Source organism: Aspergillus nomiae, assembly GCF_001204775.2.
Source record: "Aspergillus nomiae NRRL 13137 chromosome Unknown contig00299, whole genome shotgun sequence".
Taxonomy (NCBI): Eukaryota; Fungi; Ascomycota; class Eurotiomycetes; order Eurotiales; family Aspergillaceae; genus Aspergillus; species Aspergillus nomiae.
Window position 1 is genome coordinate 1 of NW_015378354.1, and position 27,568 is coordinate 27,568.

Here is a 27,568-nt window from a genome sequence, read left to right on the forward strand (position 1 = left end):
TGGGAGAATACTCCTCGAGTGCGAGTGATGGCGTTCAGATTTGGCGAGAACGATCCACAGTCCAACGTTAAGCGAAATAGCCCAATCGGACAGATCCTTTTGCTAAGTGGGCTCTAGAAGACACACTCGCTCGCATAAAGTAGGTTCCTGTCTGTCCATGATCATGACTCCTAGGGCTAGATTCTTGAGTAGAACCTCAAGCGAGTATTTGGGTCTAATATAGTTCTCTGTCCCGAGAATCTTATTCCTCAGGACCCGCTTATTAGCAAGAGTGAAAGCTTATTTATACCGGGCGTACAGGAATTAGGCACCCAGGTCTATATGCTCTCTACAGGAGAGCCCAGAGCCTGGAAGATACCCAAGGACTCCGTTATTTGCTTGTCAAACTTCCGCTACGGTGTTGGCAACGGATCACCACTCCGCGCCGCATAGTCCGGAAAATCTCCCAGCGCCCGCATGTCCTACATCGGAACCCCTTGGCATGCATTTTTTTTCTATACGGTCTCGGTAATCCGTAGTCATAAGCAGCGTATCGAGATATTGAGATTAGGTGGCCTCGGCGGCTGCTCGGGTCCAATCGGAGCTCAGCATTTTGGCTCACTTCCGCTTGACTTGGAACGATAAAGACAGGACTCGGGACTCGGGAGATGGTCTGCTTGCATATTCATACGGCATAGGATATGATTCTTCCAGAACAAAATTCCAGCCCTGTATGTCTCCAATTCGAGCTTCCGTCCCTTGATGCAATTAATCCCATTACCTACGATCTTCCCTCAAGCCTTCCAGCCGGAACTCAATGGAAACCGGATATCGACGGAAGATGAGCAGCTTGCCCTGTCATGTATTGACTATCTATAACTCTTCCCTTAGTAGCTAGATGTACCTTGCCTGGACTCCTGTTGTGAACAGAAAGATTCCATGTTACTGTGGGCAATGGTGGGTGACTGTTTCTCCCCTTCTCGTACTTCACAGCGATGCTAGCGACAGGCAAATAGGGCAAGGTCTGGTTGAATTACTTTGGAACAAAATCAATATTTAAGTCCTGGTACTCTGAGCAACCGAGGATATCCCCCGCTAGCTCTTCAACTGTATGTCCCCATACAAAACTATAGCAACCGTCAATCAGCGTTGTTAACCCCCCTTTCGCTTTCGTTATCCTGGCTTAGGCTGTACTTCTTGATCGTCAGCGATACAATTGCCATGGTACCACAAATAGCCGTATAAAAGATCCACATTTTGCGCAAGCCGGGAAGAAGAGCCGTTTGATTGACACCCCCCTCGTCAGTCTCGCCATCTCCATTGAGGCTAGACAAACGAACATCCCCTAACCCACTCTGCGCCACCACACCCCCGATAACTAGCGAGAGAGACGTGGCCAGATTCTTTAAAAAAGTTAGAGCCGCATTGCCGGTGGCCACATTCTCCGGCTTCAGGGCACTTTGAAACGCAATCATCGGTGCTTGAAACAGGGGCCCAGCACCAACACCAGCAATGAGCTGGTAGACCACAATTTTCCACAACACCAACTGGGGCCCAAAATCAATGAACAGGCCCGTCCCAGCCACCATGAACGAGCTTCCAAACCATATCGCTGGACGGTATGCGCCCGTGCGTTGGACGAAGAATCCGCTCGCCAGGGTCATCGCGGACAGAGGTAGCACCATAGCAAACAAGTATAGACCCGACTGAATGGGGCTGACATGCAGGACAAGTTGAAAGTACAGCGGGTTGAAGTAATCATAGGCGATAAATGTGAAACTGTGAAAGAAGGCCGTCAAAAAGCAAGGGATTGTTGATCGGCTAACCAAACTGCGGAGGGGTAAGATGGGGCACTTTGCGACAGACCACTCATAGTAGCCAAATATCGCAAGAATCGCAAGTCCTCCAATCAGTAAGCCCAGTGTGAATGCGGAGTCCCAGTTGTGCTCGTTGCCGCTACCGGATTCAAGTCCATACAAGAAGCAGACAGTACCCCCGACAACGAGAACAGAGCCAATCCAATCAAACGAGCGGAGAGTGCCAGCAGCTGCACGTACTGGTGCAAGACGCAGAAAGAAAAAGAGGACCACCAACGAGAGACCATCAAACGGCAGGTTGATGTAGACTGTGGTGCAATGAATCAATGTAATCAGCAAAAGACTACCAAGGTAACGTCCGACAGTCTTCGTAAGGCAACTCACAGCACCATCTCCAGCCAATTGTTTGTGTAAATACGCCCCCCAGAATAGGGCCAACACCACTTGAGATAGCCCAAATAATGCCAGTCAGAGCATAATATTTCGCCCTCTCGCGGAGCGGAAATAGATCTGCCACTATTATGGTGACCATGACAATGATTCCTCCGCTGCCCACACCTTGTACTGCTCGTCCTCCGATGAGCATGAGAGGGGTTCTGCTCAGCGCACAGACAAGGCTTCCACATAGAAAGACAGCATTGGAAAGCATCAAAATTGCTCTCCGGCCCCATATGTCTGATATCCTGGCCCAGAGCGGTGTTGTGGAAGTACTAGCCAGAGTGTACGCGCTGCCAACCCAGGTATATTGTGATGTTGTCGCATTGAGGTGGCTGGCGATGACTGGCAATGCGGGTGCAACTATAGTTACGTCGAGTGCAGCCAGAAAAAGGCAGAGGAAGAGCGAGATAATCACCAGATGTGATTGGAGTTGTTTCCGGCGAAGGGATCGGGCGGATAAAGAGGCTCGTTGCGACCTGTTTTCCTCGGCGTCATCTGGCAATGGATCTTGTGAAATCATTATTGTCGCAAGGCTATCAAGAGCAGAAGCTGAGTGTTTTCAAAGGGAGTACGAAATCAACAGAGCTTTGCTGACATGGTTTTCAGCACAATGGGCCAGCAGGGAAGAAGGATAGTCAGAGCAATGTCGAGGAACAGCGCACCCTTCAAAACAGCAAAACCTCAATTTCTCACCTTTATCCTTCCGCAAGGTCATTCAGTGGGCAACTACTGTTAATTTCGCAAATTTGAACAATCATTGGTGAGAGCTATGGTGGGCCCGAGGTTCTCTCGGTCACCTCCGAACGATGTCGCTCGGGTCCAATCAAATAGCACACAGGCAAAAAGTCTTGGAAACAGGCGGATCGTCAGTCAAGTCTGAACATTCAGTGTCTAGTGAGAGCGCCTTTCCTCAAAGACACTCCTTTCTGGCCCATATCTGCCCATGCAAAAAGACACTCGCCATCCTTGTAGTCGAGTGCAGCACGTCATAAGCCAGATAGACTAATCCTGGTGGAGGAAATGAAGGTTGACAGAGGTATGGATACAATAAGACATTGCCCTGCTTATGGCAGCGTAGCTTGATGGTTTATTACCTTTAAGAGAGCAATCATGCTGAATCCTACCTTGACTTTTGATTCGAGTTTCTGAATATATCGGCTTCCAAACTTGTAATTTATATGCCGTAATAGTAAGATGAAGTTAAGCTCAACTCATTGTATATAACTGCAGACACCGCTTTCAAGATATATTAGTATGTGTTTCTCTTTTCCATGATGGCTATCCCGGCTAAGTATACCGCGTATGGTGCACCCATCAACGGAGAGTCTCCCAGGGTGCTTGCTACTACTAGCTAGAACCCCCACAAGTTGGACGGCATTTGAGGTATATACAGAGTTTGTTTCTTGACAATTTGGACTGATGAGTATGTTTTCGGTTTTCAACCATCGCACAGCAAGGGGTTATTCAATCTATTGCTTGAATCCCCTGGACAGGTGAGCCGGGATTATAAACCTTTTAGCGCTTGCGGATGCGATCCTCTCTGCATTTCATGAATAGATTTTATATATTTCCGGCTCTCACCATAGCATCTCGCCTATGCAGTTTGTTCTTGCAGTTCTCTCTTTCCTATGGGTGACTGTCCTCCCGTTTGCTTAATGTAACGAAGATGCCGGTTCTGACATATGAGGCGGTTTGACGGCTACAACTTTGACGGGCACTGGTGAGCTCTTACTTCGATTATAGTGACTGTGTTGAACTCACAATCACATAGGTAGTGGCAATTTCAATGGCACCACTCCCAACGTCTACGCGTGGCTTGGAATTCCATATGCCGAACGTCCAGTCGGGCGTCTGCGGTGGGTACCTCCCGCACCTTTGCCGAAATCCAACAAATCTGTAAGCCCCATCAGCTCTTATGCCGCATCCCGTTCGGTACCATAGCCTGAAATCGGGGGAATGGCTATGGAGGATTCCAGAAACGTAAGACAGCAGAGGTGCTTGCGGCGGGATGCAACGGTTTGAATGGAAAGCCCTTGACAAGTTTCATTTACGCTGAACACGAGGTTGACGTTGTTGCCAGAGATGGCACCAGGCTTAACATGCATATCTACCAACCCAAAGCTACCCAAGGTTTAATAAATTTTGGGTTATCCTTGACGGGCGACTAGAAATTCGGTTCACTCTATATGTTAGACATGTGCCTTTGGAAGTGCTATGTGTGGCGATTTGACCTTTGTGGACTCGACAGGTTAGACAGGCTTGATACCCCAAACGTGATGTCCCAAAGCCCACGCTATTATCAATTTTGATAGCCGTGGGGCATGTAAGTCCGAAAGATCTAAACGCCCCCCATTCCCACCTCCCGCCAACCCCGAGGACCATATTTATGGCAAAGGTGCTTCCTAGCCTAACATCGGCACACGAAATCGTATTTGGGGAACCTAGCTGGTAGTGTGAGGGAATCATGTGGGGGAAAGACCACATGTGATCGGAGCGGATGGGATCCAGAGCGTCATTCTGAACAGTATATTAGGAGTCATGCCGTATTATGTCCAACCGGGCTGTCAGAGTGTAGCACTACGATACCCATTCAAGAATGGCTCGCAACGAATGGCCCAGTACCATAAAGAAACCCTCAGGAAATAGTTTCACTAACTGCATAGATAATTGCCAATAACTTCTAATGGGCCCGCTTGTGCCAGATAGTTGTTCAGTAAATACGCGATGGCGATAAGATTCCCAGCTACGAAGGAGAGGTAGTATGCTAAAGCCCCAACCCAGTGCTAAGCTAGGAATAGCGAGGAGATTATGAACCCCACCCCGATCCGTAGTTCCATGGGCTGGTATTATAACCTCCTGGTAGTATAGACGACCAGTCATCTTATCTTTCTATTTACACTCTTGTATAATACCTTTATAGATTATTATATCCGTGTTTTGAAATGCTTGATACTTCACCACCATTTGAATAAATATTGTTCTTTCAAAAAGCAGGTGAGAGGGCAGAAGAAGCTACATACAACCCCACCTGGCGTTCATACTCTTCTCATATTACCGCAAGGCGGATTTAATCCATTTATGAAATCGTAACTGGTGTTGGAATTTAACTTGGACGGTTCCTAGTAAAACGGCGGGCCCGGTGGAATGAAACAACTTCGAGAGGCAGAGAGTAATAGTAAACGATATATACATCCTTCCAACACCAACACCAACATACACCCGTCAGCCCACTCTCAACAACGGGTTAATAAGAACCGCCTAGTCGCTGGTCACAAAGAGCTTCCACCCCCCTCCCCAAACTCCGTCCAAGGCACTTGCTGCAAAGTAGCTCATCTCCACCCACGGAGGTCAATCATCCTACCACATTCCGGCCGACCGGCGACCCACTCAAAGCTCAGCTCCAGGTGACAACGAGAGATACACGCTTATAAAGTGGTTAGAAACAGCTGACGACTATCTCACCGCTCCTGATCCGAAACGGCGTTCCAAGCGACCACGGAAACCAGGATATGTCAACAGCTTTCCATGCCACTCCTTCAAAACTTGGCAGTGGAGAACTATCAATAAGAAGGATTAACGCCTCTCTTCTCCTTTCTTAGTTGTGCCACTGCCATCATCATATATATGGCAAACCTTTCTGCCATTCTCGCCGGAGATCTCTGCGCTGATAACCCATTCTTTATCGTCACGATTGAAATGAGATTGGTGTACGGGATTGTCATCTCGATGTCTGGTTTCGTGTTAGCACAACTCAACAAGAATAATTTTTTTAGCCTAAACGTACTTGATGTCGACTCTCCTCAGCTTGCCAAGTCTCTGCAGTTCATTCATCACTTGACTGAACTCAAGATAACAATATAGCAGGGAGTCCAGTATCAACGTACCGCTTCAGCACCCCCGCCTGGGCCTGTGAATCTCTCCACGGCAGACCGCCACTTTGGAGATAGTTTGTACCTATCGAACCCGGCCCATTCGAGAAAAGCCCGAGCAGATGTGCTAAAGAGGCGAGACATGGTGTATTTGCTCTATAGGGTAGAAGAGTCAGGAATGATAACAGTCTGAATGTTCTCAAAAAAACACGACAATGGACAGTATTCGAATGTGAAGTGAGAGACAGCAAGAACTTTAGTTTGGATATTGCATTGCCTTCATCAAGAACCCTGTTGTATATATACCTTCACATCCTTTCTTTTTTTTATCCCACAGGCCGTTCATCAAGCGATACGATTGTTTCTCTTCCAAGATTAAGCGCCTTCCCTCCTGGACGGAGTTCCTCGCATCCATTGCATTCAAGCGGCTGGCGTAGTATGTGTTTCAAGGAATACTCAGGATGGCCTTTGTCAGTGGTGTAGTGATGATGGTACATCAAATTATGTTTAGCCTCGGCGGCTATCAATAGGCTCATTTGTTCCCAAATTCCTTAGCGCCTCACGCTTTGATCTTCTCTCGAGGCGAGAATAATAGCCCCTGAACTTGCAAGCAGAAGCACGACTGGATGCTGCCAGCGCGGATGCTGAGTCAGCAATCTCCTTCGTAACGTAACTTCGACTCTCATCAGCTTGATTCTACATTCTTCCTGTCTCACCTCAACATGAACTAGCCTCTTCTCCTTCTTCGCGTCCATAATGGCTACCCTCATAAAATGGGCTACCAAGGCGTTTCGCAGGCCCCCCTCCCCGCCTATGTGTTTTCCCACCGGCGGCTTCGAAATCGTCCGTGCCTCGGAGGTGCTGGATGAGGAACGGTTTGAGCATTTCAAGCAAGGGCAATACTATCCTGCTAATATTGGCGACGTACTTAATTTGAAATACCAAATTGTTGGTAAACTTGGTTTTGGGACTACTTCTACTGTCTGGCTCGCTCGTGATCTTGAGTGAGTTAGGGCAGATCCACTTCTTTTAACTAACCACGGACCCACTGACACAAACAGAGGTCATCAATATGTGACACTCAAAATCTACACTCGTGATGAATGTAATCGGGAAGAGTTCCAGATTTATAAGCAACTAAATCAAGGGAGTTCATGGCACCCTGGCTATCCTCATATAAGGAAAGCACTGGATATTTTCACAATCCCCCGTGCTGGCGGTGACCATCCGTGTCTTGTTCAAAGACCGATGTGGGAAAGCTTCAAGGACCTACTGTGTCGTAATCCAAGCCACCGATTCACTGAAGATCTCCTCAAATCCGGTCTCATGCAGATCTTCCTGGCACTTGACTATCTGCACACTGAATGCAAGCTCGTCCACACCGGTAAGAGGTATCCACATGGCCTTGTCAAAATGCGTTGTCCTAACCTGCATTGTTATAGACATCAAAAGCGATAATATTCTCCAGGACATAGAAGACAAGTCAATCCTGGAAAGCTTTACCCAAGCTGAGCTGACGAACCCTTCTCCCCGTAAGATCGTCAATGGTTTGCCAGTATATGCTTCACGACGGTTCGATTTGCCGAAGATATTTGGCCGAGCAGTTTTAAGTGATTTCGGATCTGCTGTGCAAGGAGACGAGAGGAGGAATCACGATGCACAGCCCAATATTTATCGATCACCAGAAGTCATGCTAAAGACAGATTGGAGCTATCCCGTCGATATATGGAATGTTGGTGTTATGGTATGCATTACCTGCTTACTCTCGATATCATGTACTAATCACTCGGGAATAATAGGTGTGGGATTTGTTTGAGGGAAGACATCTTTTCCATGGAAATGACGCTGATGGCAAAGGATATTCGACTCGGGCGCATCTTGCAGAAGTCATGGGCCTTCTAGGTCCACCTCCGTTAGATATGCTCCAACGCGGAAAACGAAGTCATGAATTCTTCACCGAGGATGGTAGGTATCCATCTCTCGTTTAATATACTTTACAAAGGCTAACGAAGGCAATACTGTAGGGCAATGGAAGCAAGACATTGAGATCCCGAGAGAAGCTAGTTTAGAACTGTCGGAAGAGTTCCTCGAGGGAAAGAATAAGGAGATGTTTATAGCTTTCATGAGAGGGATGCTTCAGTGGCGGCCTGAAGATAGGAAAACAGCGAAGGATCTTCTCCAGGATCCGTGGCTGAATGATTAGTTGGAGCAGCTTAGAGTTTCATTGACTTATCATCATCATAAACACGCTCCACTCAATGGGGTTGTTTACTCTGAAAGTACGCAGGTGGGTACCGGCAATAGAACTACACTGCTTGATCGGTATTTATTCTATGGTCTCTATAGATGCAAGTAGGGATGCCCTGAACGAGCTGAAAGAAAGACAAAAAAAGAAAAAAAAAAGTCCCAACGCTATTTAGACTAACACAACATAGTTTGGCGGCCTCTATTGATACAGAATCCAGCCGTCCACTCACGTTCCCGTAGAGCTTTGGCCAGGCCATTATGTATCAGTATTAGCACAGGAAAAGACGGTATTGCTAGCATCATTATGAATAGCCGTTCCCGAAGCATATAAGCCCAACACACAAAGGATAAGACCAATCAGTGCAATTCCAATGTTGAGTATGGTCAACAGAATTTTACTTGGGCTGGACAGCCATTGGCCATAGTTCAGATGCAGCCAGTAAATTCCACTCAACCCATAACTGAACCAACTGGCAAAGAGGGCACTCTGGAGAGGGGTTAGCGCTGTTTTTTCAAGCCGTGATGAAGAAGACACCTACAATCAAGCCATTTAGGTTGTTGAAGACAGGGATACCCTCGGAGATAATCCACGCTACAACCCAACAGATGACGCCTAGCGCCAGCCAGATGCTGACAGACTTCCAGCTGCGGCTGTGCAGTAGGTCTGACTTGCGGCAGGCCCGGAAATAGATATACTTCAGACCAATATGGCCGTTTACAACACCAGCGCCGACAATCTGATCTGGGTTAGCAATGTTCTGTGCGTCTGAAGAATAGAAATTGGTTCGCACCGTGGGGATAGCAATGCCATAGGCAACCTTCTTCATTACTGGTCCGGCAGAGGTCAAGGCAGGAGCGTGAACATCAGTGCCAACGTAGTAATAGATGACAACAGCGGCAGTGAGGTACAAGCAGATCTCGAAGGACTGCAACATCAGTAAAGACTTGTTGAAGTCCTTTGGATTCTCCATTTCAGCAATCAAGCCGAAGAAGGCTACATGCGCGCAGTAGGCGAAGACAATATTGGACACGGCCTGGAATCCCGTGTACAGGTTTGTCTCTACCGTGGCATCAATAGTCCGGCCAGGGAAGTCCTGCACAGACACGGAGATCATGGTAATCATGACTGCACCAAAGATACTGAGGAACGAGGCAAATGAAACCCACGTCATTCCCTTCATTGTTCGCGGGATAGATAATATCATCGAAATGAGCATACCTACCACACTGAAGACGATGGAGCAGGTAGCGTGCTCAGTAATGGTATTCATCATGACACGGAAAGTCAAAATATGACTTCCCATGACGAAAATGCAAAAGAGAAATTGGCCTAGACCGAACAGCTCGCGCCCAAAGCGGCCGAGCAGGATTTCTCCGGCATCTGCCAGACTCTGAATGTGAGGATACCGCTCGCGAAACAGACCAATATTATAACCTGTGTACAATGCAAGAAGACCAAGGCCGACGATCAAGATAACGCCTCTAGTTCGCTGTTAGTCACCACATGTGCATCTCCCTTTCTCGCAATACTCACGGGACGAAACCCAACGTAGCCACTGCTGCTGGCAGAGACAGCACACCCAGGGAAACAGATTCGCAAATCATGACTACCTAACAATTAGTGATAGCCTTCGGTGTATGAGGAAGAGACTGACGCAAGCCACATTGCCTAATTATTTTTTAGCCGCTGATATATGCCTCGTAGGGACATGAGATACATACCACCAAGTCAAGGTCTTGTACTTGATCTCAGCGTCCTCTTCGCTTCCGAATGCATCCTGGACTTGGCCAGCGGCGATATCCCTCTTTTCAGCATCTGCAGAGTATTCGTCTTCTTTCTTGTCCACCCCATGTGGACCGGGGTAGGCGGGTAAGACATCCATGGTGTCGGCTCTGCGGGATTCGGAAAAATGGCTAGAGGAAAGTAAGGTCTATAGAATCAGGATGTGAGAGAGATGGAAGGGGAAAGGAGGTTAAAAGGCGTGGGAAAAGAGTCGAAGCAAAGGAGACGGGCAAGACGGGGGTACCGTCCCCATCGTACGGTGGATCCTGGGGTATTTGGAGGAATCTGGACTGAAACCGCCGTAGCCCATCTCCAGTGCGGAGTAGTATGATTATTCCCGCATTTTCCTGTTCTTGTTACCTAATTCCAACGGCCCTCAACAATTCAATGGAACATGCTGATGTGATGTGGGTCGAGAGAATGGGCTCCAGAACCCACCACTGCTGCCACTACCATTGGCCCACGAGGCATTAAAAAACATGTGCTCCATATTTCCCTCACGTTTGCCTAAATTCTTGTGGGGAGATAGCGTGGCTCCCCAGATATCATTCATCCTTAAGCACGAGTTGCCGGAGGATGGCCTGATACAAGCCTTCCATCCGTTTGCGGCATCAGATCAAAGGGATATTGGGTTATTTAAGGTTTTCCCCCGATTGCCTTTTAAGCACCGGACTAATCAGGAACTGAGAATCGGAGGACGAAAGGATTCGCTGGTTGCACTCTGGCTGCAAATTAACTTTTTACGACGATTCTAGAAGAAGATGGGCAGGCACGTATGGCGTTGTCTCCGACCATTCAATCCTCATATCCACTCCTAAATTAGGTTAGTAGTCTAGACGATCCTGCGGCATGGTTCCTCTCACTGGCCGCACCCTTTCTAACCTAGTTTGTCTCACTAATCCTCATTTCAGCCGCTCTAGGCGACGGCTCAGGATCATCAATGTAACCCCTTGGCCCAAAGTTTGGAGATCCCTCTCCGAATAACGCAAACCATATTTGACTACGTTTTGTGGGAGGCATGGCACGCAGTCGACTAATCCCGCCTGATCCGAGCGCCATTCCGGAACCTCCTAGTCGCATGCTTCGCATCGCCCGGTGCCCTCGGTGAGCAATTATGACGGGTGTGATCGGCGTCACCTTGACTCCACCAGTAGATGGATTACGATTGGCAGGAGTTCCCAGGACCTGACTTGTTATTGGCCATGTACCAAACCCGGTACCGACCCTTCGCTCTCATGTTGTGTTGCTTCGTTAGGCCGAGGATCGGCCAGAGTGGCGGTGGCGGCTGCTATCTTATCGGGCCCGAAGAAATTCCTTCACGAGATTAGTATTGTCAGGACCAACTGGGCCCAAGATATTGCGTATCTTCTTTTGTCCTCATATGTACAGCACCGATGATAACGAAGGCAATCTCTGTCGTTGTCCCTCGGAGACGGCGAGTCCGTTTGCCTCCCATCTTTGGTATGGCCGGCACAGGGCGGATTTCTCACACTCGTCACATCGATGGGCAAAGGCAGAGACAGAAGTGGCCCTGACCCAGCACGAAAAACCCTAAGACCATATTGCTTCCGGCTCACAGATCAGTTGCTAAACAAGAGATGACCTCATGTCCGGAGGAGCAGAAATCACACATAGTAGATACGCAAAGGAAATGTAGTATTTGCATTTCCAATACGTAAGACGTCACCCCTGCCAGCCCGATATCTGCCGGTTGTTCTGTCAAAATCAAGCCATCTAACTGGGGAAAATTAAGTCAATTAGAAGAACAAAGGATCAGGAACCATTGGGTAAAATCGATGGTCCGTCTTGTGAACAGCCACGTAGTCATTAAGGGGCGGAGCCAAACTGAAGTTGTAAGCACTAACGCTAAGGTTAATCCACAAGGGGTAGTGCTACCAAACTAGCTGGTGATGTACTCCGAGTATGGCGCCGCTAGTATAATAGGCTATCGATCTTAGCTTTCTACTTATGTGCCTTGGTAGCACAGCAACGTGGGTTATTTTACTAAGATACTTTGTCTAGCCACTACGCCATAGCTACAGTTTTTGTCCTTTATGGGAGACAGAAACAAAGCATGATTGAGAAGTGTAATGTATGACATGCTCTGCTTTACTCATTGTTTCAAAGTCCATATTAACATTCACATTGTACAGGCGCGAAAATTTCAATATCCCAAAGTCGTTCCAAAACACACCAAATAAGTGTCGGTTGTATGTACATCCCAATACCCTGAGCGACGAGTATCCCGAAATCAGACTACAGCCTTGCCAACTATCAAAGCAACAGATGCCGGTGCTAGAAAGCGAAAGCGAAAAACGGTTGATCATCTGGATAGCACGCCTACTCATATAGAATATCGTGCCGAGCATGGAATCTATGCCAGCTGGTCGGCCACCTGCTCGAGTGCAGCCTTTGCACAAGCCTCATCGAAGTTTCCGCCGGGAGCACCTCCAACACCGACGGCGCCGACCGTCTCGTTGTTGACTGTAATTGGCACGCCGCCAGCGAGAATGAGAAAATCATCCACCGCCACCATCTGAGCAGCACCGGGATTTTGGATGCTCTCAACCATGTTACTGGTTGCGGTCCGCGAGGATGCGGCGGTATAGGCCTTCCGGCGCGCCGCGTCGGGGGTGTGGATGGCAGCATTGTCAGCGCGAAGCAGGGCACGCAGGACACCTTCACGGTCGACCACGGCTGCAGATACGCTATATTGGTCCTGGGCACAGTTCTGGACCGCATTCTGCGCAATTTCGAGGGCGAGGTTGAGTGGAATGTTCTGTTCTTGGAGGAGGGTCGCGGATGTAGCGGTGGAGAAGGACGCCGCCATGCAGCCAGCAATCATCCAGAGCTTGGTCATCATTTTTGCGTTTGTTGTTGTTTGGGGTAGTATGCCGGTTTGTGAGATTCGGGTAATGCAAGGTTCGAGGAACGGTTCGTATAAACAATTGATTATACAATGGTGTCAGGCAGTAGGCAGATGAGATTCTATACGGTCGTTCGACACATTTATATAGAAGCGTCAAGCGAAGCAATACACCCGGCGAGCTGCCAAGTCGCCGGCGACTCGCCACGAACCAAAGTGGCAGGGCCGAGCCATGGAATACAGTGCTGCGCCTCTCAATGAGAACCCGAGCCGAGGGTTCAGGGTCCAAAAGGCGGCAGCTCCCGTGGGCCAAGCCGCCAAGCTAATATACCAGTTAGCTATGGCAACTGTTTGTCGATTGACTGGGGTAGATCGCAATTACTTTTCCCTCAATGCTGAATGGCGAGTGGCATTGCCATTGAGGTAGCGGTGCCAAGGGCGGGACAGCGGAGATCCAACAGTGGCCACTATTCCTAAGCGACAGCCAAAGCAGTATTCAATCGCGCGCTAGGCAGCGACATTCTGAAGAAACCTCGCCGCGGCTTCTAGGTCATGATATAATGATATCTCTCCAGTCGGCAACTACCGCGCAACGCATAACGGCGAGCGCCGTACCGACCCGTGGCATGGTGGTTGAATGTACCTGTTTCTAACATGGTACTCTTTGTATGTCTGCTGCGCACCGTTGCCGATACTGTGATTCGCTCAACACATAGCACTCGGATTACCGGGCGGCCTTTGCAGCAGGATAGGGACCGACTTTGATCTGTGTCCGTCTCTCGGCGGTGAGCTTTGTATGGGCTTTGATGTTGCGGTGGTATCAGGAGAAATCAACGGAGTGAACCAAGTAGCCAAGAGTAAAGCCCGGTGGCACTGCTTTTTAGCTCATAGGATCGTACATTCTGCCACCCTCATTTGGTCGTTTAGATGGTGCTTGCAAGGTTGGTGTAGACTGTTCCGGGCAGTAAAGGGGACCTGATGATTTATCACCACGGCGAGACCTATTGCTTCAAGATATGAGCATTACAATGCCTTGCTGCTCTATAGTAACTCGATTTCACAATACTAAATTGGACAATCCATCCGGAGCAGGACTCAAACTCAGCATACCGACAAGCCAATACAGCTATTGGCATAAGGTGCTCGGAAATGTGTCCGAAGCTAATCCTATCCTACCTAATTTCATCAGCCATATTATAGTTTCTCTGGACTCATACCGTACTGTCCGAAGTTCTCTGGCTAAAAGTGAATTACTCTGAGTACTTGACCGATTATTTTCTTTATAAGAGTGATATCTTGATAATCACTTAATATACACAGTTCACCCTGTTGGACTCACAAGGGGAATTGCAGGATGACCAAAGTATGGTTCATACGTGGTTTATGGTATTCTTTTCATGGCGGCAGGCATGGTGGTGAAATTAGTCTCTTTGGGCTCTTCCAGCTTATCATTAATAGCCCTCAGAGAGAAAATGTCAATAGTTTCCTGGGTATGCAGTTATTCCATTAGATCGCGAAGGATATGGACTTCCCCTGATCTAAAGGTAGTTTGTACAGGGCAGTGTCCCAGGACGCCAGACCAGTCAGTGCAAGGACGTCTAAGTTCCCCTTCCTGGCTGGCAATTCCAACATTATGCAATAACTACCACCACAACACGACATCACTCATAACACTCATCTTTCCACAATGAAATTATATAATGTGAGATTGTGTATAGGGGATAGAACAGTCAAAACCAAATGGTTTGTGAGATCTGTGAAATGACGTCACTCATACTGAACTGGTTAGATTTTAATCGCAGAGGGATACCATGGCATTTATGATATACGATATATGAGACCAGTTTCGCGCATAGGCCAAAGGTTCAGCGTCTTTTCCATGCCCGATATGAAGCGTTTGCAAGAAGTGTCTCTTCAATTTCCAGTAAAATTGCTATGTGACGCGGTCCTTGAGGTGGTATGTCTGTAGCGCTCATAGACGAAATACATCAATATCTCAACCTGAAGCGACCAGCATATCGTCATACCAAGCCCACGATATCACAGTCCCGGGTGAATGTATCCATACTCGGTTTCGCTGTCATCCAATACAAAAACAGCCAACTCGCTCCACCATTCCCCTGGTATCCCGCAAATCAAGATCGCGTTTCACGTCAGTGCAAAAAGCAACACGATGCCAACAATCACCAGTCCGAACACTACCAAGGAGAGAGTGCCTCCCCCACCTTGTTTCCGCGGGGGAGGAATGCCGTCCGGTGATGATGGGTCATAGGGAAAGGCAAAGGTACTGTAGTTTTGGGCCTCTGGGTCTGGGCTCCAGTGGGCATGTGGGGCCAATGTTGAGGATTTCCCGGGCTCGGTTGGTTTGTCCTGTTGCTTTTAGAATGGTCAATAGATGTTGAAGCACTTGTGTCAAGATCAATCAGAATGGTGTCTTCCGGAGAGGGTAGACCTACAGCGCTAGAAGACGGAGAGGTCGCCATGGTACATGTTCACTTGGTGATCTCAGTACGCGGCGTGGTGGGTTCTGGGGGGAATTAGTAGTTCTTTCTGGGGTTGATGCGGAGGAGGATCCACGTGGCTAAGGGCTCATCACCTGAGGAGGCTTCTCGACTGCATATAGAAGATGATCTGCATGGCCAAGAGCGCTTCTCGCCCGGTGACCGCGTACACCTGACTACAATGGACATGTCCACAGAATGATTTCCAGGGACCGCCAAGAGGTCACTGCACAAAGCTTGTTATTCCGCTTCTTTTTCTGCTTTAGGTCCCACAGCTGCGACCTGCGGGTTGGCTTCAATTCGCAGAACTACGGGAGTACTGGGCATAAAGGCTACGATGTCATGTTTATGAGATACAAGTACTCAGGACCGATATATACCTAGGTATAGCCGATGCCTCCAAGGCTGAGCAAGACCACCAACCATAATTCCATCGCTCTCAGTCAATCCGGTATACCATCTTCTGGGCACTCACTCCTCCCTTCTGTTATATGTCAAGGCCATTGAGGACGAGTTAACATAGTCCGTGTCGATGGATTAACTATTGATAAGCCAAGAAAGCCAAGCAATAGAATACGAGACCATGACTCACGCCATGGTCATTAATATGCCCGGGCCCTTGGATGTAGGTCAGTAGGAGCTTCGAGATACACCTGTGTCTCTTTTTACACACTGGGCGGCCCTATGGAACAACCAGGCTTGGAAGGTCAGGCTTTGGCAGCCTGGGAGAATCATGCTGGATCCTGGGATGCAAGTATGGGTGATGACGGAAACGACTACTTCTCAGTCCTCGAGTTGCCCGTGTTGAAAAGAATGATCACTGGACAGAAGCGAGATCGTGCCTTGGACCTCGCCACGGGCAATGGCCTGGTTGCGCGATGGCTTGCCCAAGAGGGATTCTCTGTGGTCGCGACAGACGGCGCCACGGCCATGCTAGAACATGCAAAGGCGCGAACAGCTATCTGGTACGACGAAGGAAGACTGAGCAAAGAACGCGAGATTCGCTTCGAACTTCTAGATGTGACCAACAAAGATCACTGGGCGCATTTCATTAACAGTGGTCACCTTCTGGTTCGTTGTTGTTTTACCAATTGGGACGCCTGCTGCTAGGGCCGAAAGGAAAGATGATACCCGCGCTGACATTTGGTAGGAAGACGGCTTTGACGCGATTGTGATGAACATGGGGATTATGGATGTTCATGATCTTGAACCATTAGCAGCATCCTTAGCATCCCTTTTAAAGCAAGACGGATGGTTGGCGCTACTTTTATTCGAACTGCGTAATTGGTCTCTGAAAGCCTAGTCTTCGTTCTGACACGTTACAGTTTCATTGCTACAGTGCTTCACCCTCTATTTTTCACGAGTGGCGCACGGCGCCAAATCACAGTCCATGAGGATCCTGTGACTGGCCAACGCATAATAGACCAGTCAATACTGTTGAGCCAATATCAAAATGTGGCGCCTGCCCGACAACTCCTATTTTCTAGTGATAGCGAGCATAAGCCGCCGGTACAGCTCTTCCAGCCTCAACGTCTGCACTCCGAATGACTAATGATAGATGGATAGATCTCATTCCACAGGTCGTTTCAAGAACTATTTGCCCCGTTCCTTCGGGCAGGCCTCATTCTGGATGCCCTGGAGGAAGTGAACTTCGATGATACCTTCCGCGAGCCCTCGCGTGAATATGCAGCGAGGAATTTCACTGAATTCCCGAAGATACTCGCGTTTAGACTCAGACGCGGGCCTGAAGATAGGAATGAGAGCTGTTAAACGGATTCCAGCCGTTGTTCAGGTGGTTGAAGGACTATCTCGACGTTTTCTCGGCGGTCGGATAAGATCACCGTTGCAATAACACAGCCTTAGATACTAGTCCATCTGTATACACGTAATATAGTTGATGATAATCTACACTCTTACATTAAGCCTATTGACTGTTATCCAACAAGACTTACTAACGCCATGGCCGCTTCTATCCGCGGATGAACCTCTTCAATTTCCAAATTGGTCTGACAGATACAAGACATTCATCTAAGACCATCTATGTACGATGGATGGCCGCTGCTACCTAAACCTGGATACTTCTCAGGAATGCCGGGCATTCGTAGCCTTCCACAACTTTAGAGATCGGGGTCAGGTATGCGTCAGAATCGTCCTGCTGTTGTTGTAGATGACGAACATAAGCCTGAGCGACCTTGAGCCACAACGACTTTTCGCCTTCACTGGCGCCCGCCCTTGCCAGACCCACAGTCGGCTACCCACGTCATATAGGAATACATCGTTTCCGTCCAGGTCCGACCGGCGAACGGGCCCGCCATCCTTGACGAGATTGAAGGAGGGCGTGCCCGAGGCGTCGCTGAGGCGGAATAGTTTGGACGGACGCGACGCGCCGCTCGCATCATGGGATCGCTGGGAGAATGAGACCGGACGGGGAGCCTGGAACGAGAGTTGGTCCACCTCCTTGCCCCCTAACAGGTCGACGAAGATCTTCGATCGCGACTCCAGTTGCGATAGAACTTCCACATCGACGTGCTTCGCCAGCGTCATATCGTTCACCACTTGAGCGGCCTTGGCCTTTTCCATCGGGCTGCAAGTCTTTCCCTGCCACACCCAGATCTTGTCGCCCTTGTCCAAGACAAAGACATCTTTGTCATCGAGACTCTGCCAGCTGGGTGGAACCTCGTACACAATAATCGAGTCAATCCGGCCGCCCCCGGATGCTTGAAGACGCGCAGCAACGTCGTCACCTCCTGGGGTGCTTCTTCTTCCACATGGTTGAATCCTGAGGCCACACCACCAGACCGGATGGTGATGCGACGGAACAGCGACACGAAATCCTCGGACGGCTGTTGCTGGACTTCACGATGCTGGGTCGCCGCTCCGTGCAGGAATTCGTCCAGCTCAACCGTCTTGTACGCGGCGGTGCCGGCCTCGTCCTGGGTTGTTTTGCTGCCCAGCCAGAAAAAGATGTCGTGGCCCAGTTTGTCATCTCCGACTTTGTATGAGTGCAGCACGATGTAGCTGTCCCCGTCGTAGAACTCGCCCGCGCGGCTTTTGGGCCAGGGCACGACCTCGAAGTTTTCAATCCGCCAGATCCACAGCCCGGCCTCCCGTCCGATCTGACCGTTGTTCCAGGCCGGCTCCGTGGCCGCCGAATTGTACTTGACGCGATGGTCGAGATCGGATCCGATCAGTTCCACATTGCTGTCTCTGATGTCATATTCCTTGGGGTGCACTAATCCTTCGTGAGGCGCATGGTGAGTTAGTCGGTTAGTTGGTGGTTGGTTCTGTTTATCTCTGGAGATTTGTTGGCGGGAAATCTTGCTAATGACGCACGCAAGTGGGTCCAGTGGCTGACCCGATGGCGGGGTAATCGTGATAGTAATGAGTAAGAGACTCTAAGTCGGAGGGGAAGAGACACTCTACACAGTGGTGAAGTGGTGATTCGGTCGGTGCCACTGTGGTAGCCTTGTCTTCTGGGTCCTCTCTGGACCATAGGGCATGCCCCGTGAGCGTCACCAAGGACCTTCCATGTGGTCACGTGATACCGTCCACACAGTGCTTGAGATCCAGCTGAATCAGTGCATTTGTCTCCAATTTTACTTGTATATTTATAGTAACTGTGACACGGAGTCTGTGCAAGCTACGGGTTACCTCTCTTACCTCCTGGGTGCGTAGGCGTGACTAAACCGACGCTACAAGACCCTCGTACCGCAAGAGCCAGGTTATATATTTTAATGTGGGACAACGTGAAATATCTTTTTCTTATACATCATACTCCTCCACCTAACTACCACTAGGGGTTCTGGAAAACCTATTTGGTAGCCATTTGACACGACTCAATACTAACTACCTCTTGAAGCGAAGCTCAACGAAGCCTGTTTCGCTTCTATCGCATTCAGAGCAGACACAAGGCACATAAAGTTGTACCCTATCTACAACTTAGACGATTGCTTGATTGCCTGTGCAACAACGTCCTTCAATGTCTGCACTGGCGGCTCGCCAATTAACGCGTTGTCTCGTTGATCGTAGAGAGTGCCTCCTTCGGTCCAGATCCGTCTCAGCGTCAGGATCGTCGCTTCAGGTTTCCCTGCCTTCCAAGCCTCGGACTCTGCTTCACGCAACTGGGGCAGCGAGGTGTACTGGACATCAGGCCACGACTGACCACCGGTCTGGCGCACGAACTCGGCATGAATCTCGGCCGGTGTGGTAGTGAACGAATTGACCTTGAGTGCGCGGTTGAAAGCCACGGAAGGGTGTCGTAACGTCGCCAGCACGAGTGTTCCAACGCTAAACAGCGAAGTCGTTTAGTTCCATGGCATGGCCTGTTTATCTAGAACTTGGGTGACTTACTCTTTCATCGTGGTCAAACTCACTCTCGCGCTTCCATCCTCTCCTAGCAGTGTCGCTTTCTTGGCCTTCACGTCCCATCCACCCGCTACCGGATTACCGGCAAAATGAACATACATGTCGGAATACGGGCCTGTCACAACATATGTGTACGCTAAATCGAACACAATCCCTTCGTTGGGGTTCTCATTCTCCAAGAACGCCCGAACCTTTAGTTTCTGTTGATGCGGCTTTTCCTGCGCTGAAGCGGGGGAGTACTTGATATCTGTGCCATATTCAGAGGGGAGGAACCATTTTACAGTGGGAGAGGCATCGGCGAGGCGGATGAGAGGGATCTGGGAAGCTATTGCGCCCCGGCCCAATGCAGAAATGACGGTGTCAATTCCTGGCCTACGTCAGTAAGGGATTATCTTTCGATTGAATTGGAACCTTGTTTTTCACCGAGGCCATCATGACCATCTTTACTCATGGTTGCTTTCGCAACGAATATGAGTGTAACGCAGAGAGCAGCAACGTACCTTCATAAGCCTTTTTGACAGCATCTTCATCCTGTAAGTCCCCTACAAGTACCTCGACATTCTTGCTGCGTTTCAAGTTATCTAGGAAGTCTTTCTTGGAAGCCGCGGTGGCCGGCGAAGTGAAAATAGCAACCCGGTCGAATTCCTGCCGTGCGGTAAGAATGGCGTCCAAAATATGTGTGCCAATGTTTCCGGTGGCGCCGAAGAGAAGGAGGTTTCTGGGATTGAATGAAGCCATTTTGTGATCAGTTTATCTCGATATCCTACGTGCGTGTATGTAGAAGCATGTTTATATAGTCACCGTGTTCAAGCTGATCCTCATCCTGCACCTGGATTATTAATCCTCATCCACCTTGAGTGCGGGGTTTGGCCCAATGAAAACTAGTAGTTATAGAATAGTGGAGCGACGGTGGAATCAGTGGAAGGACTTGAGTGGCCATGGCTTGACTAAATACTCCACTATATTTGGAGCTTGAGGCGTGCGGTGGGCGGTGATAGAGACCCCAAAGGGTAGTCACGGGAGTAGTAGATTGACTCCAATGCGTAGTCCTGGAGAATGACATGGAGCCAAACCAAGGATTCTGATATTGCGAAACTCATGACTTAGCGACTACCAGGTACAATTCCATCATCGAGTCATATAATTTTAGTAGGTACACCACTATCTGGCCTATATTTTCCGTCCTTAGGATCCCATGCCCTAATAATTGTAGCCAGTCTCAAACTAGAGTCGTCGTCGTGCTATTCCAATCAGAGGCAAACTGTATAACGTCAGAATCTGTATTTCAATCGAGTGATGGTATGACTAAATGCCTTACATTCCATGCATCGATACGGAGCAGTGAAGAGTTGGAAGTCTTCTCGACATTGGTCAAAACACCGATCGCTAAAGTCATCCGTTAGCAAAGAAGATGTGGCATGCTACCTCCTAGCTACAGAACTGACTTACCAACAATATTGTTCAACCAGTAATATTTCTCGCTGCCAGTCTCGAACACTAACCGGAGATGGAGCTGGCCAGAGGGAGACTTCGGACCCGAGGTCTGAATGAAGATATTTTCGCCATCGTGCGTCCGTAGATTGTAGCGCGTGTCCGCCGAGAACACATTGCTTTGAGGATCAGTCAACCCCCAGTCGGCACCGACATCGAGGATTTCCCCTGGTGTGGTGTTAGTGCGTGATACCTATGAGCTCATCAGGGGTCGCTACCTGAAAGATGGGGACCGGTGAAGTTTCCTCCGACGATGGGGATCGCTTTGCGGATCCCATGAGGGCCAGGAGATTCCATAAGCGTGCCTTCACATTTCACATAGGCTGTGTAGAGAAAGCTCAATTCGGGGGCAGTTGGATGTGCAGGTGAAGCCGTAGCTCCATGCCCGGCTTGAGAAAGTAGAAGAAGCGGCACGAGAGTGCTTTTCACGAAGGACAACATGCTGCGCGTCGATGCTAAAGCAAATAACATTAAAATCCGGGGTACCCCGCAAGTATAAGTATGCTTATGCTATGGTGGATCTCGAATACCGTAAACATTATCCGGATCTGCCGCACGGGTCCTCCTAGTTGTCCATCTAGCGTTCGGCACTTGCTGGCTGGGCTCATTACCATGGATGCCTCGGCTGATTCGCCGCTAGGGACTCTATTTCCGAGAGACGCTCCACACAAAGCTATAACATTGGTGCATAAATCGTCTCGGTATGCCGTGGTTCTATCAATACGGCATGCGGAAGATCAGAAACTGCCAGAATTACCATTTACGGTGATTAGATACACGTATTCCCACCAAAACATGTCATGCCTTTGCTCGATACCTTTGACATCATCCTTGATCAGCTGCCGGTAGATCCAAGTCGGGATTCCTCCATAAATGATCGTATCCCGTCTCAAAAAGTGGCCTTTCCGAGGTTGGATGCGAAATTTGCATCCTTGAAGGGAACATTAGCATCTCCGAAGTCCGTGTTCTCCAATGCCGTACTGGCAGCGGTAGGGAGACTCTCCCAGGCGATCAAGGGTTGTGTACCGCCCACAGTGGATGTCAGCCCACATTGGTGATTCACTGGCCAGGTACTGTAGTACTGAATTAACGGGCTGGTGCCATCCAGACTGTAGCCATCTGTCGAACAGTCCCAGCCCCCATGTGCCGACGGGCAAACAGCGACGATGTTATCAGCGGACGTGGAAGTAGAATCGGACAGCCAGACAATAACACCTTCCCAATCATGGCGGTGGCCCAGGCCGGTCGATGGCTCATCCTTGGGAAAGTACCAAGAGTACATGAGGGCATAATAGTCCCCGGATGTGCCGCCTCTCACATAAATTTGACCGGTACTGCTGCTGCAGTTCCCACTAGGATCCCCAGTAGGTTCGAGGCCGGCACTGTTGACGAGGATTAGGATGCAATGATATCGTTTGTGGCGCACATGAGAGCGATCTCATGGATGGGAGAGTAACTAGGACACCTACTTCGTATTGCCCTCAGCATCTACCGCTGGGAATGGCACGCAGCCATTGACCACATACAGAGCCGGTTGGTAAGCCAGATACACCTCTCCAGTGGTACCGCTGGGGACAGTCTGGTCAAATCCCACGACAGCATCATGGTCGATGCTTGCTCGAGGAAGCACGGCACCTCGAGCGTGGGATCCCAGAAGAGCAGTAGTCAAGAGGAGTGATGATTTGCGGAGCATGTTGAAACAGAGAATTAATTGTACTAGTCTACCGGTGATATCTGTACAAGTAGGCGACACCTTCATGAGTACTTATACGTTTATCAGTCCTACACAGCAATCACCTGGCCTATCTACGTGCCTCCCAGCCTGTCAGTAAGCTCACAGGCATAGCTTCGGACAAATTCTTTCCGAATTGCCAAAGTACCGAATTGCTTGGCCGAATCCCGGCAAACGTGGCGGATTTCATGATGCTCAGTGGATGCTTGGCAATTTAGTTAGTCTACTTAAAACACGCCGTCGACCTTAGCTCGAGTGCTGAAGAACACAGCGAGGTAGAGATCGACGTTCATGCGTTCAGATGCAGAGACCTGATAGGCCACACATTGTCAATGACTTTTTCATTAAACAAACACGTATGACATTGGCTACTACTAGTAGCTTGGAAAATAATTAATATATACAGATCAAAACAGCCTTCTCTATCTACCTTGATAAGGCGAGCAGCCAATAACAACACCATCACGAGTCGTGTGCATATATGCATGTCGACGGACACTGCAGCTGCAATGCAGAATGGGGGGTATAATCTGGCTAGCAGTATCGGAAATTAAATGTCCAGCTGGTCACCGGGTCTTCAGTTGCCATCCTCAGACAAGCGTCATTATAGTATATCGAGAAGGATTCTGTCATTCGGCACGACAGACCATTCAATAACATCTTGATCTGTCTCACTCAGACCAGCCGGAGACATCATGTCCCCACATGCTACGTGGGAAGCTGACTTCACGTTCACGTGTGGGTCACGATGGAGTATCGAATCCGGGCTATTGATCGTTTCCGTAGAGGTCGGTGAGGAGGGCACGGAAGAAGGATATAACTCTGGGTGATGGGATGCCCATCCACGTTTTACGGCCAATATCGACTCGAGCGGCATATCTGGCTCTGCTCCGGGGAATAGAAACTTGAAGGCGGATTCGAAGTGCATCACGCGCGATTCCAAATAGCTCACATACCAGCGCTGTAAGGGGCTTCGGACCTTCTTGGAAGCGTATGTGCAGGGTCGACCGGATTCCCTGCAGTCCGTACAGGATGGTCTCTCCTTAGAACACTGCGCAACGTCTATCAGACTATAGACGAGCCAATGAGCTGGACAGTGTATACCTTCTGCTTCCGGACTCGGCACTCATTGCACTATACTTGACCGGTTACTTTGCGCTCAACGAAAACTCCCCCAGGGACTTTGCGTACCGCATAAAAACGTGGATCGCGGCTATTGATCATGTTGCGCCTGATACTTCGTAGGTGTGTCTCCATTTCCTTTCGCCTCAGCGCTCGAATTGATCTGCTTGTGGCTCGGGCGTCGAGTGATTATAACTTAACTATCTCTCCTAATAACCTTTTGGCTTCACGATGTCCTAACTCGTGATGTATCCGTGATTATTGCCAAATACAAGTGCTGGAATTGTCTTTAATTGTTTTCCTATGGAAATCCGAGGGACTCGCCGGGTAAATGTGGAGAAATCCGACGAGAATCCGCTTCAACCGACATCCCCGATGCTTTTCCGAACGACGTTGAACGGCAGCTTGTGGCGATACAGGAGCGAGATACCAGCGATTGGGATCTCTGTCCTTTTGCTAGGGAAATAAATAGAGACCAGGAAAACAAGGCTGCCAGGACGGTGGAGGGAATGGGGGAGATCCATTATGCATGATTCCGCCTGTGCAGACACGACGGACGATAAGCTTGTCTGGTGGATGGTACAACAGTAGAAGCATGCGAGCACTGCTAGAGCTATCTAGGATAATTCTCATCTCAGGATATACTATAGGGACCTTCTGCCCTCGAGGAAGGTGGTCAGGATATATCAGATGGCCTTTTTATGGCTTATATGAGTAGTATAAAATCATAAATCCCCCCCGGACGAGCCCGCCTTGGCAGTTCTCGCCTAATTTCTGCCGAAAAATGCTTCAACTTCGACCTCGCTGGAGTTGCTCGTTGTTAAACACGCAAGCATACCAAATGTAATCGTCTACTGGTCACTATCAGACACGTCAGCACCTGGTTTCCCCTTTCGCCATCCCCGTCCTATTTCCTCTCTTTATATCGCTCGAGTGGCTTCCGCTTTCCTTCCGCACTTCCCGACATGCAGGCGGAAATGTTGGCCAGCGACGAGAGTCCAGCCCGGAAGATACGTAAAGTCACCCGCGCTTGTGATGCATGTAAGAGAAAGAAGAAAGCCTGCACTGGGTATCTTCCCTGTAGACCTTGCCTGAGGCGCAAGGAGGTTTGTACATACAATGCCACCTATAACCGCGGTGTCGCGGTGAGCCCACCCCCGTCCTCGCATACGACACATCACGCAACCCTGCCAGGAGCAGCAGAGAGCTATCCACAAGACAGCCATCTGTCGTTGTCCTCCCCAGCCTCCTACACCTCGCCGGATAAGATACTGTCCGCCCCCTACCACGATGCTCCCCCTACCGTGATCTCTCCGCCGTCCGTCACAGACACAAGGCATCACCATGAGCCCGAGATCCAACGGGCGCAAGTTGCGGATCGGTACTGGGGACCTACCTCTGCTCATTCCTTCTTAGATCGAGCGGCGTTGGGATTGCCAACGCCTCCATCAAATGCGATCGGGGCTTCGCATGATCCCAGTCATGGCCCGAGCACGTCCATATTTCAATTTGGCGATCGTGTGGTTCCAGAATCACGCGTGACGGAGTTCCAATGGCCAGATTTAGAGACAGCGGAAGCCTTAGTCCATCGATACTTCGAGTTTGCATCACCGACGCACCGGGTGCTTCACCAGCAGACGGTTGAGAAGACGGTCCAGCGCCTCTACCAGGGCGGACAGCCGGGCGAGGAGCGGGTCAGTGGAGTGACGAGTGTCTGTCAAGCCATTCTCCTGATGGTGTTCAGCACCGCCACCATGTTTAAGATGGATATCAAAGGCGCGATGACAGATGCAGATGCAGACGGCTGGCGGACCAGTGAGCTGTATTTCACCAAGGCGGATTGTCTGCTGTCACAGGAAAGCGGTGCACCTAGACTAGAGTCGGTGCAGGCCAGATTCCTAATGGTTCTGTACCTGCTAAGCTCATCACGGGCTCATCGGGCGTGGTTCACCTTAGGAACCACCATTCAATTGATCATGGCACTCGGTCTCCACAGCAGACGACGGAATCGGGACACGGCCGAAATTAGTCTGATACAGCAGGAATGCCAACGCCGAGTCGTCTGGTGTTCGTATACGTTGGACAAGTATCTGAGCCTGATGCTGGGTACGCCCCGCCTCTGGCATGATGAGGACCTGGATGAGAGACTGCCTGCCCGTGTGAACGACGAAGATATCTCCCCCGATCGGATCTCGCCGCCAACCCGAGACTGTGTAATGGATGCGGCTATATTCCATGCCCTGCTCGCCCGCGTACTATCTCAAGCCGCCAAGGAGCCCTACGTGGTAGCTGGCATTACCGACCGAGAGGAGATCAACATCATCCGCGGTTTGTGCGAGCGAGTGGCGGAATGGCATGCAGAGTTGCCGCCGTGCCTATCGGGAGTCATCCATTCCAGTAGCCTGATTCCCCTGTTCAAGCGACAACTGACGGTGCTGCAATTGGCGCGATACCATGCGCTGATGTTCATTACTCGGCCGCTACTGTTGCGTAACTATGGCCAGATTTGGACGGATCGGGAGGCCAGCTACGTTCAATATCTTCGTGTATGTCTCATGGCGGCGAAGGACACCGTCGAGCTGATCACCACCTTTGCCAGAGACAACCAGCTTTTTCCGGCGTTTTGGTACTCGCAGTATATCGCCTTCAACGCCCTGTCTATCATCTACATCTACTTGATCCAAGTACAGTGTAACCGAATTCTACCGCTGAGCCAGACATATGTCGCAACCGAGGGTGGCCTGAACAATGGACTTGGTTTTGATGAGTCCACGCTCTACATCCTGGCAGAGACTGCACAATATCATCTCACACATGCCACGGCGAGGAATGCACCATCTTGGAAATATGGAACCATTCTACAGAGTCTACGGCGAGAGCTCGAGCGGTTAGGGGCACCGTGCGACTATGCGGCATTGAATGCGCCCCCAGAACAACACGGCGGGCCTGGGATAGAGAACAGGAACCTGGATAATACAGAGTTAGGAGGCAACATTTCTCATGCTCATCCTGAGCCTCGCTACCATGAACCCTTTCCTGTTGACGCGCAGGCTCTCCCGCTATTCGATACTTTCACTTTGGACAATGACTTGATCCTTGATTTGTGGTCGCAGTTGGATAGTTTACCAATCAGTGCGTATCTTTCTTGCCAGTCTTCCGTATTGATCAAGCTAACAGTCGCCGATATAGCCTTGCCAGGATGACTATGACCTTGAATGTATGATATACGACGGTTCACGCGAAAGGTTTGTCTCGAATCCGATCCTGCCCTGCCCTATAGAACGCATGGGAAATAACACTCCGACGACTCCCAGGGTAGGTCTCTACATGGACGTCCTAGAATAAATCAACAAGCAAT

The 27,568-nt window shown here is 49.6% G+C and overlaps 10 protein-coding genes across 10 annotated transcripts; 3 read left to right on the forward strand and 7 right to left on the reverse strand.

Annotated features, from left to right (window-relative positions):
• Nucleotides 1–1,118: 1,118 nt before the first annotated feature.
• ANOM_008744 (MDR family MFS transporter) lies at nt 1,119–2,754 on the reverse strand (the record flags this gene model as incomplete). Its single annotated transcript, XM_015554000.1, has 2 exons — nt 1,119–2,104; nt 2,181–2,754. The coding sequence occupies 2 exons, from the start codon at nt 2,752–2,754 to the stop codon at nt 1,119–1,121; spliced, it is 1,560 nt and encodes a 519-aa protein (XP_015403922.1).
• A 3,053-nt stretch (nt 2,755–5,807) lies between these two features.
• Nucleotides 5,808–6,247, reverse strand: ANOM_008745 (uncharacterized protein; the record flags this gene model as incomplete). Its single annotated transcript, XM_015554001.1, has 3 exons — nt 5,808–5,964; nt 6,019–6,050; nt 6,119–6,247. The coding sequence occupies 3 exons, from the start codon at nt 6,245–6,247 to the stop codon at nt 5,808–5,810; spliced, it is 318 nt and encodes a 105-aa protein (XP_015403923.1).
• A 612-nt stretch (nt 6,248–6,859) lies between these two features.
• Nucleotides 6,860–8,306, forward strand: ANOM_008746 (protein kinase domain protein; the record flags this gene model as incomplete). Its single annotated transcript, XM_015554002.1, has 5 exons — nt 6,860–7,107; nt 7,165–7,487; nt 7,546–7,847; nt 7,903–8,068; nt 8,128–8,306. The coding sequence occupies 5 exons, from the start codon at nt 6,860–6,862 to the stop codon at nt 8,304–8,306; spliced, it is 1,218 nt and encodes a 405-aa protein (XP_015403924.1).
• A 300-nt stretch (nt 8,307–8,606) lies between these two features.
• On the reverse strand, nt 8,607–10,233 carry ANOM_008747 (amino acid transporter; the record flags this gene model as incomplete). Its single annotated transcript, XM_015554003.1, has 5 exons — nt 8,607–8,837; nt 8,890–9,832; nt 9,885–9,957; nt 10,006–10,019; nt 10,073–10,233. The coding sequence occupies 5 exons, from the start codon at nt 10,231–10,233 to the stop codon at nt 8,607–8,609; spliced, it is 1,422 nt and encodes a 473-aa protein (XP_015403925.1).
• Nucleotides 10,234–12,507: 2,274 nt separating this feature from the next.
• On the reverse strand, nt 12,508–12,996 carry ANOM_008748 (GlcG/HbpS family heme-binding protein; the record flags this gene model as incomplete). The annotated part of the gene is made up of 1 exon (XM_015554004.1): nt 12,508–12,996. One exon carries the CDS (start codon nt 12,994–12,996, stop codon nt 12,508–12,510), a length of 489 nt encoding a protein of 162 aa, XP_015403926.1.
• A 3,188-nt stretch (nt 12,997–16,184) lies between these two features.
• On the forward strand, nt 16,185–17,270 carry ANOM_008749 (class I SAM-dependent methyltransferase; the record flags this gene model as incomplete). Its single annotated transcript, XM_015554005.1, has 4 exons — nt 16,185–16,571; nt 16,651–16,754; nt 16,826–17,009; nt 17,067–17,270. The coding sequence occupies 4 exons, from the start codon at nt 16,185–16,187 to the stop codon at nt 17,268–17,270; spliced, it is 879 nt and encodes a 292-aa protein (XP_015403927.1).
• A 2,162-nt stretch (nt 17,271–19,432) lies between these two features.
• Nucleotides 19,433–20,603, reverse strand: ANOM_008750 (isoflavone reductase family protein; the record flags this gene model as incomplete). The annotated part of the gene is made up of 3 exons (XM_015554006.1): nt 19,433–19,787; nt 19,851–20,232; nt 20,366–20,603. The coding sequence occupies 3 exons, from the start codon at nt 20,601–20,603 to the stop codon at nt 19,433–19,435; spliced, it is 975 nt and encodes a 324-aa protein (XP_015403920.1).
• Nucleotides 20,604–21,084: 481 nt separating this feature from the next.
• ANOM_008751 (DUF3237 domain-containing protein) lies at nt 21,085–21,827 on the reverse strand (the record flags this gene model as incomplete). The annotated part of the gene is made up of 4 exons (XM_015554007.1): nt 21,085–21,126; nt 21,184–21,251; nt 21,315–21,524; nt 21,575–21,827. The coding sequence occupies 4 exons, from the start codon at nt 21,825–21,827 to the stop codon at nt 21,085–21,087; spliced, it is 573 nt and encodes a 190-aa protein (XP_015403916.1).
• A 418-nt stretch (nt 21,828–22,245) lies between these two features.
• ANOM_008752 (NPP1 family protein) lies at nt 22,246–23,049 on the reverse strand (the record flags this gene model as incomplete). The annotated part of the gene is made up of 2 exons (XM_015554008.1): nt 22,246–22,738; nt 22,826–23,049. 2 exons carry the CDS (start codon nt 23,047–23,049, stop codon nt 22,246–22,248), a joined length of 717 nt encoding a protein of 238 aa, XP_015403915.1.
• A 2,126-nt stretch (nt 23,050–25,175) lies between these two features.
• On the forward strand, nt 25,176–27,413 carry ANOM_008753 (Zn(II)2Cys6 transcription factor; the record flags this gene model as incomplete). The annotated part of the gene is made up of 1 exon (XM_015554009.1): nt 25,176–27,413. The coding sequence occupies one exon, from the start codon at nt 25,176–25,178 to the stop codon at nt 27,411–27,413; it is 2,238 nt and encodes a 745-aa protein (XP_015403914.1).
• Between the last annotated feature and the right edge of the window lie 155 nt (nt 27,414–27,568).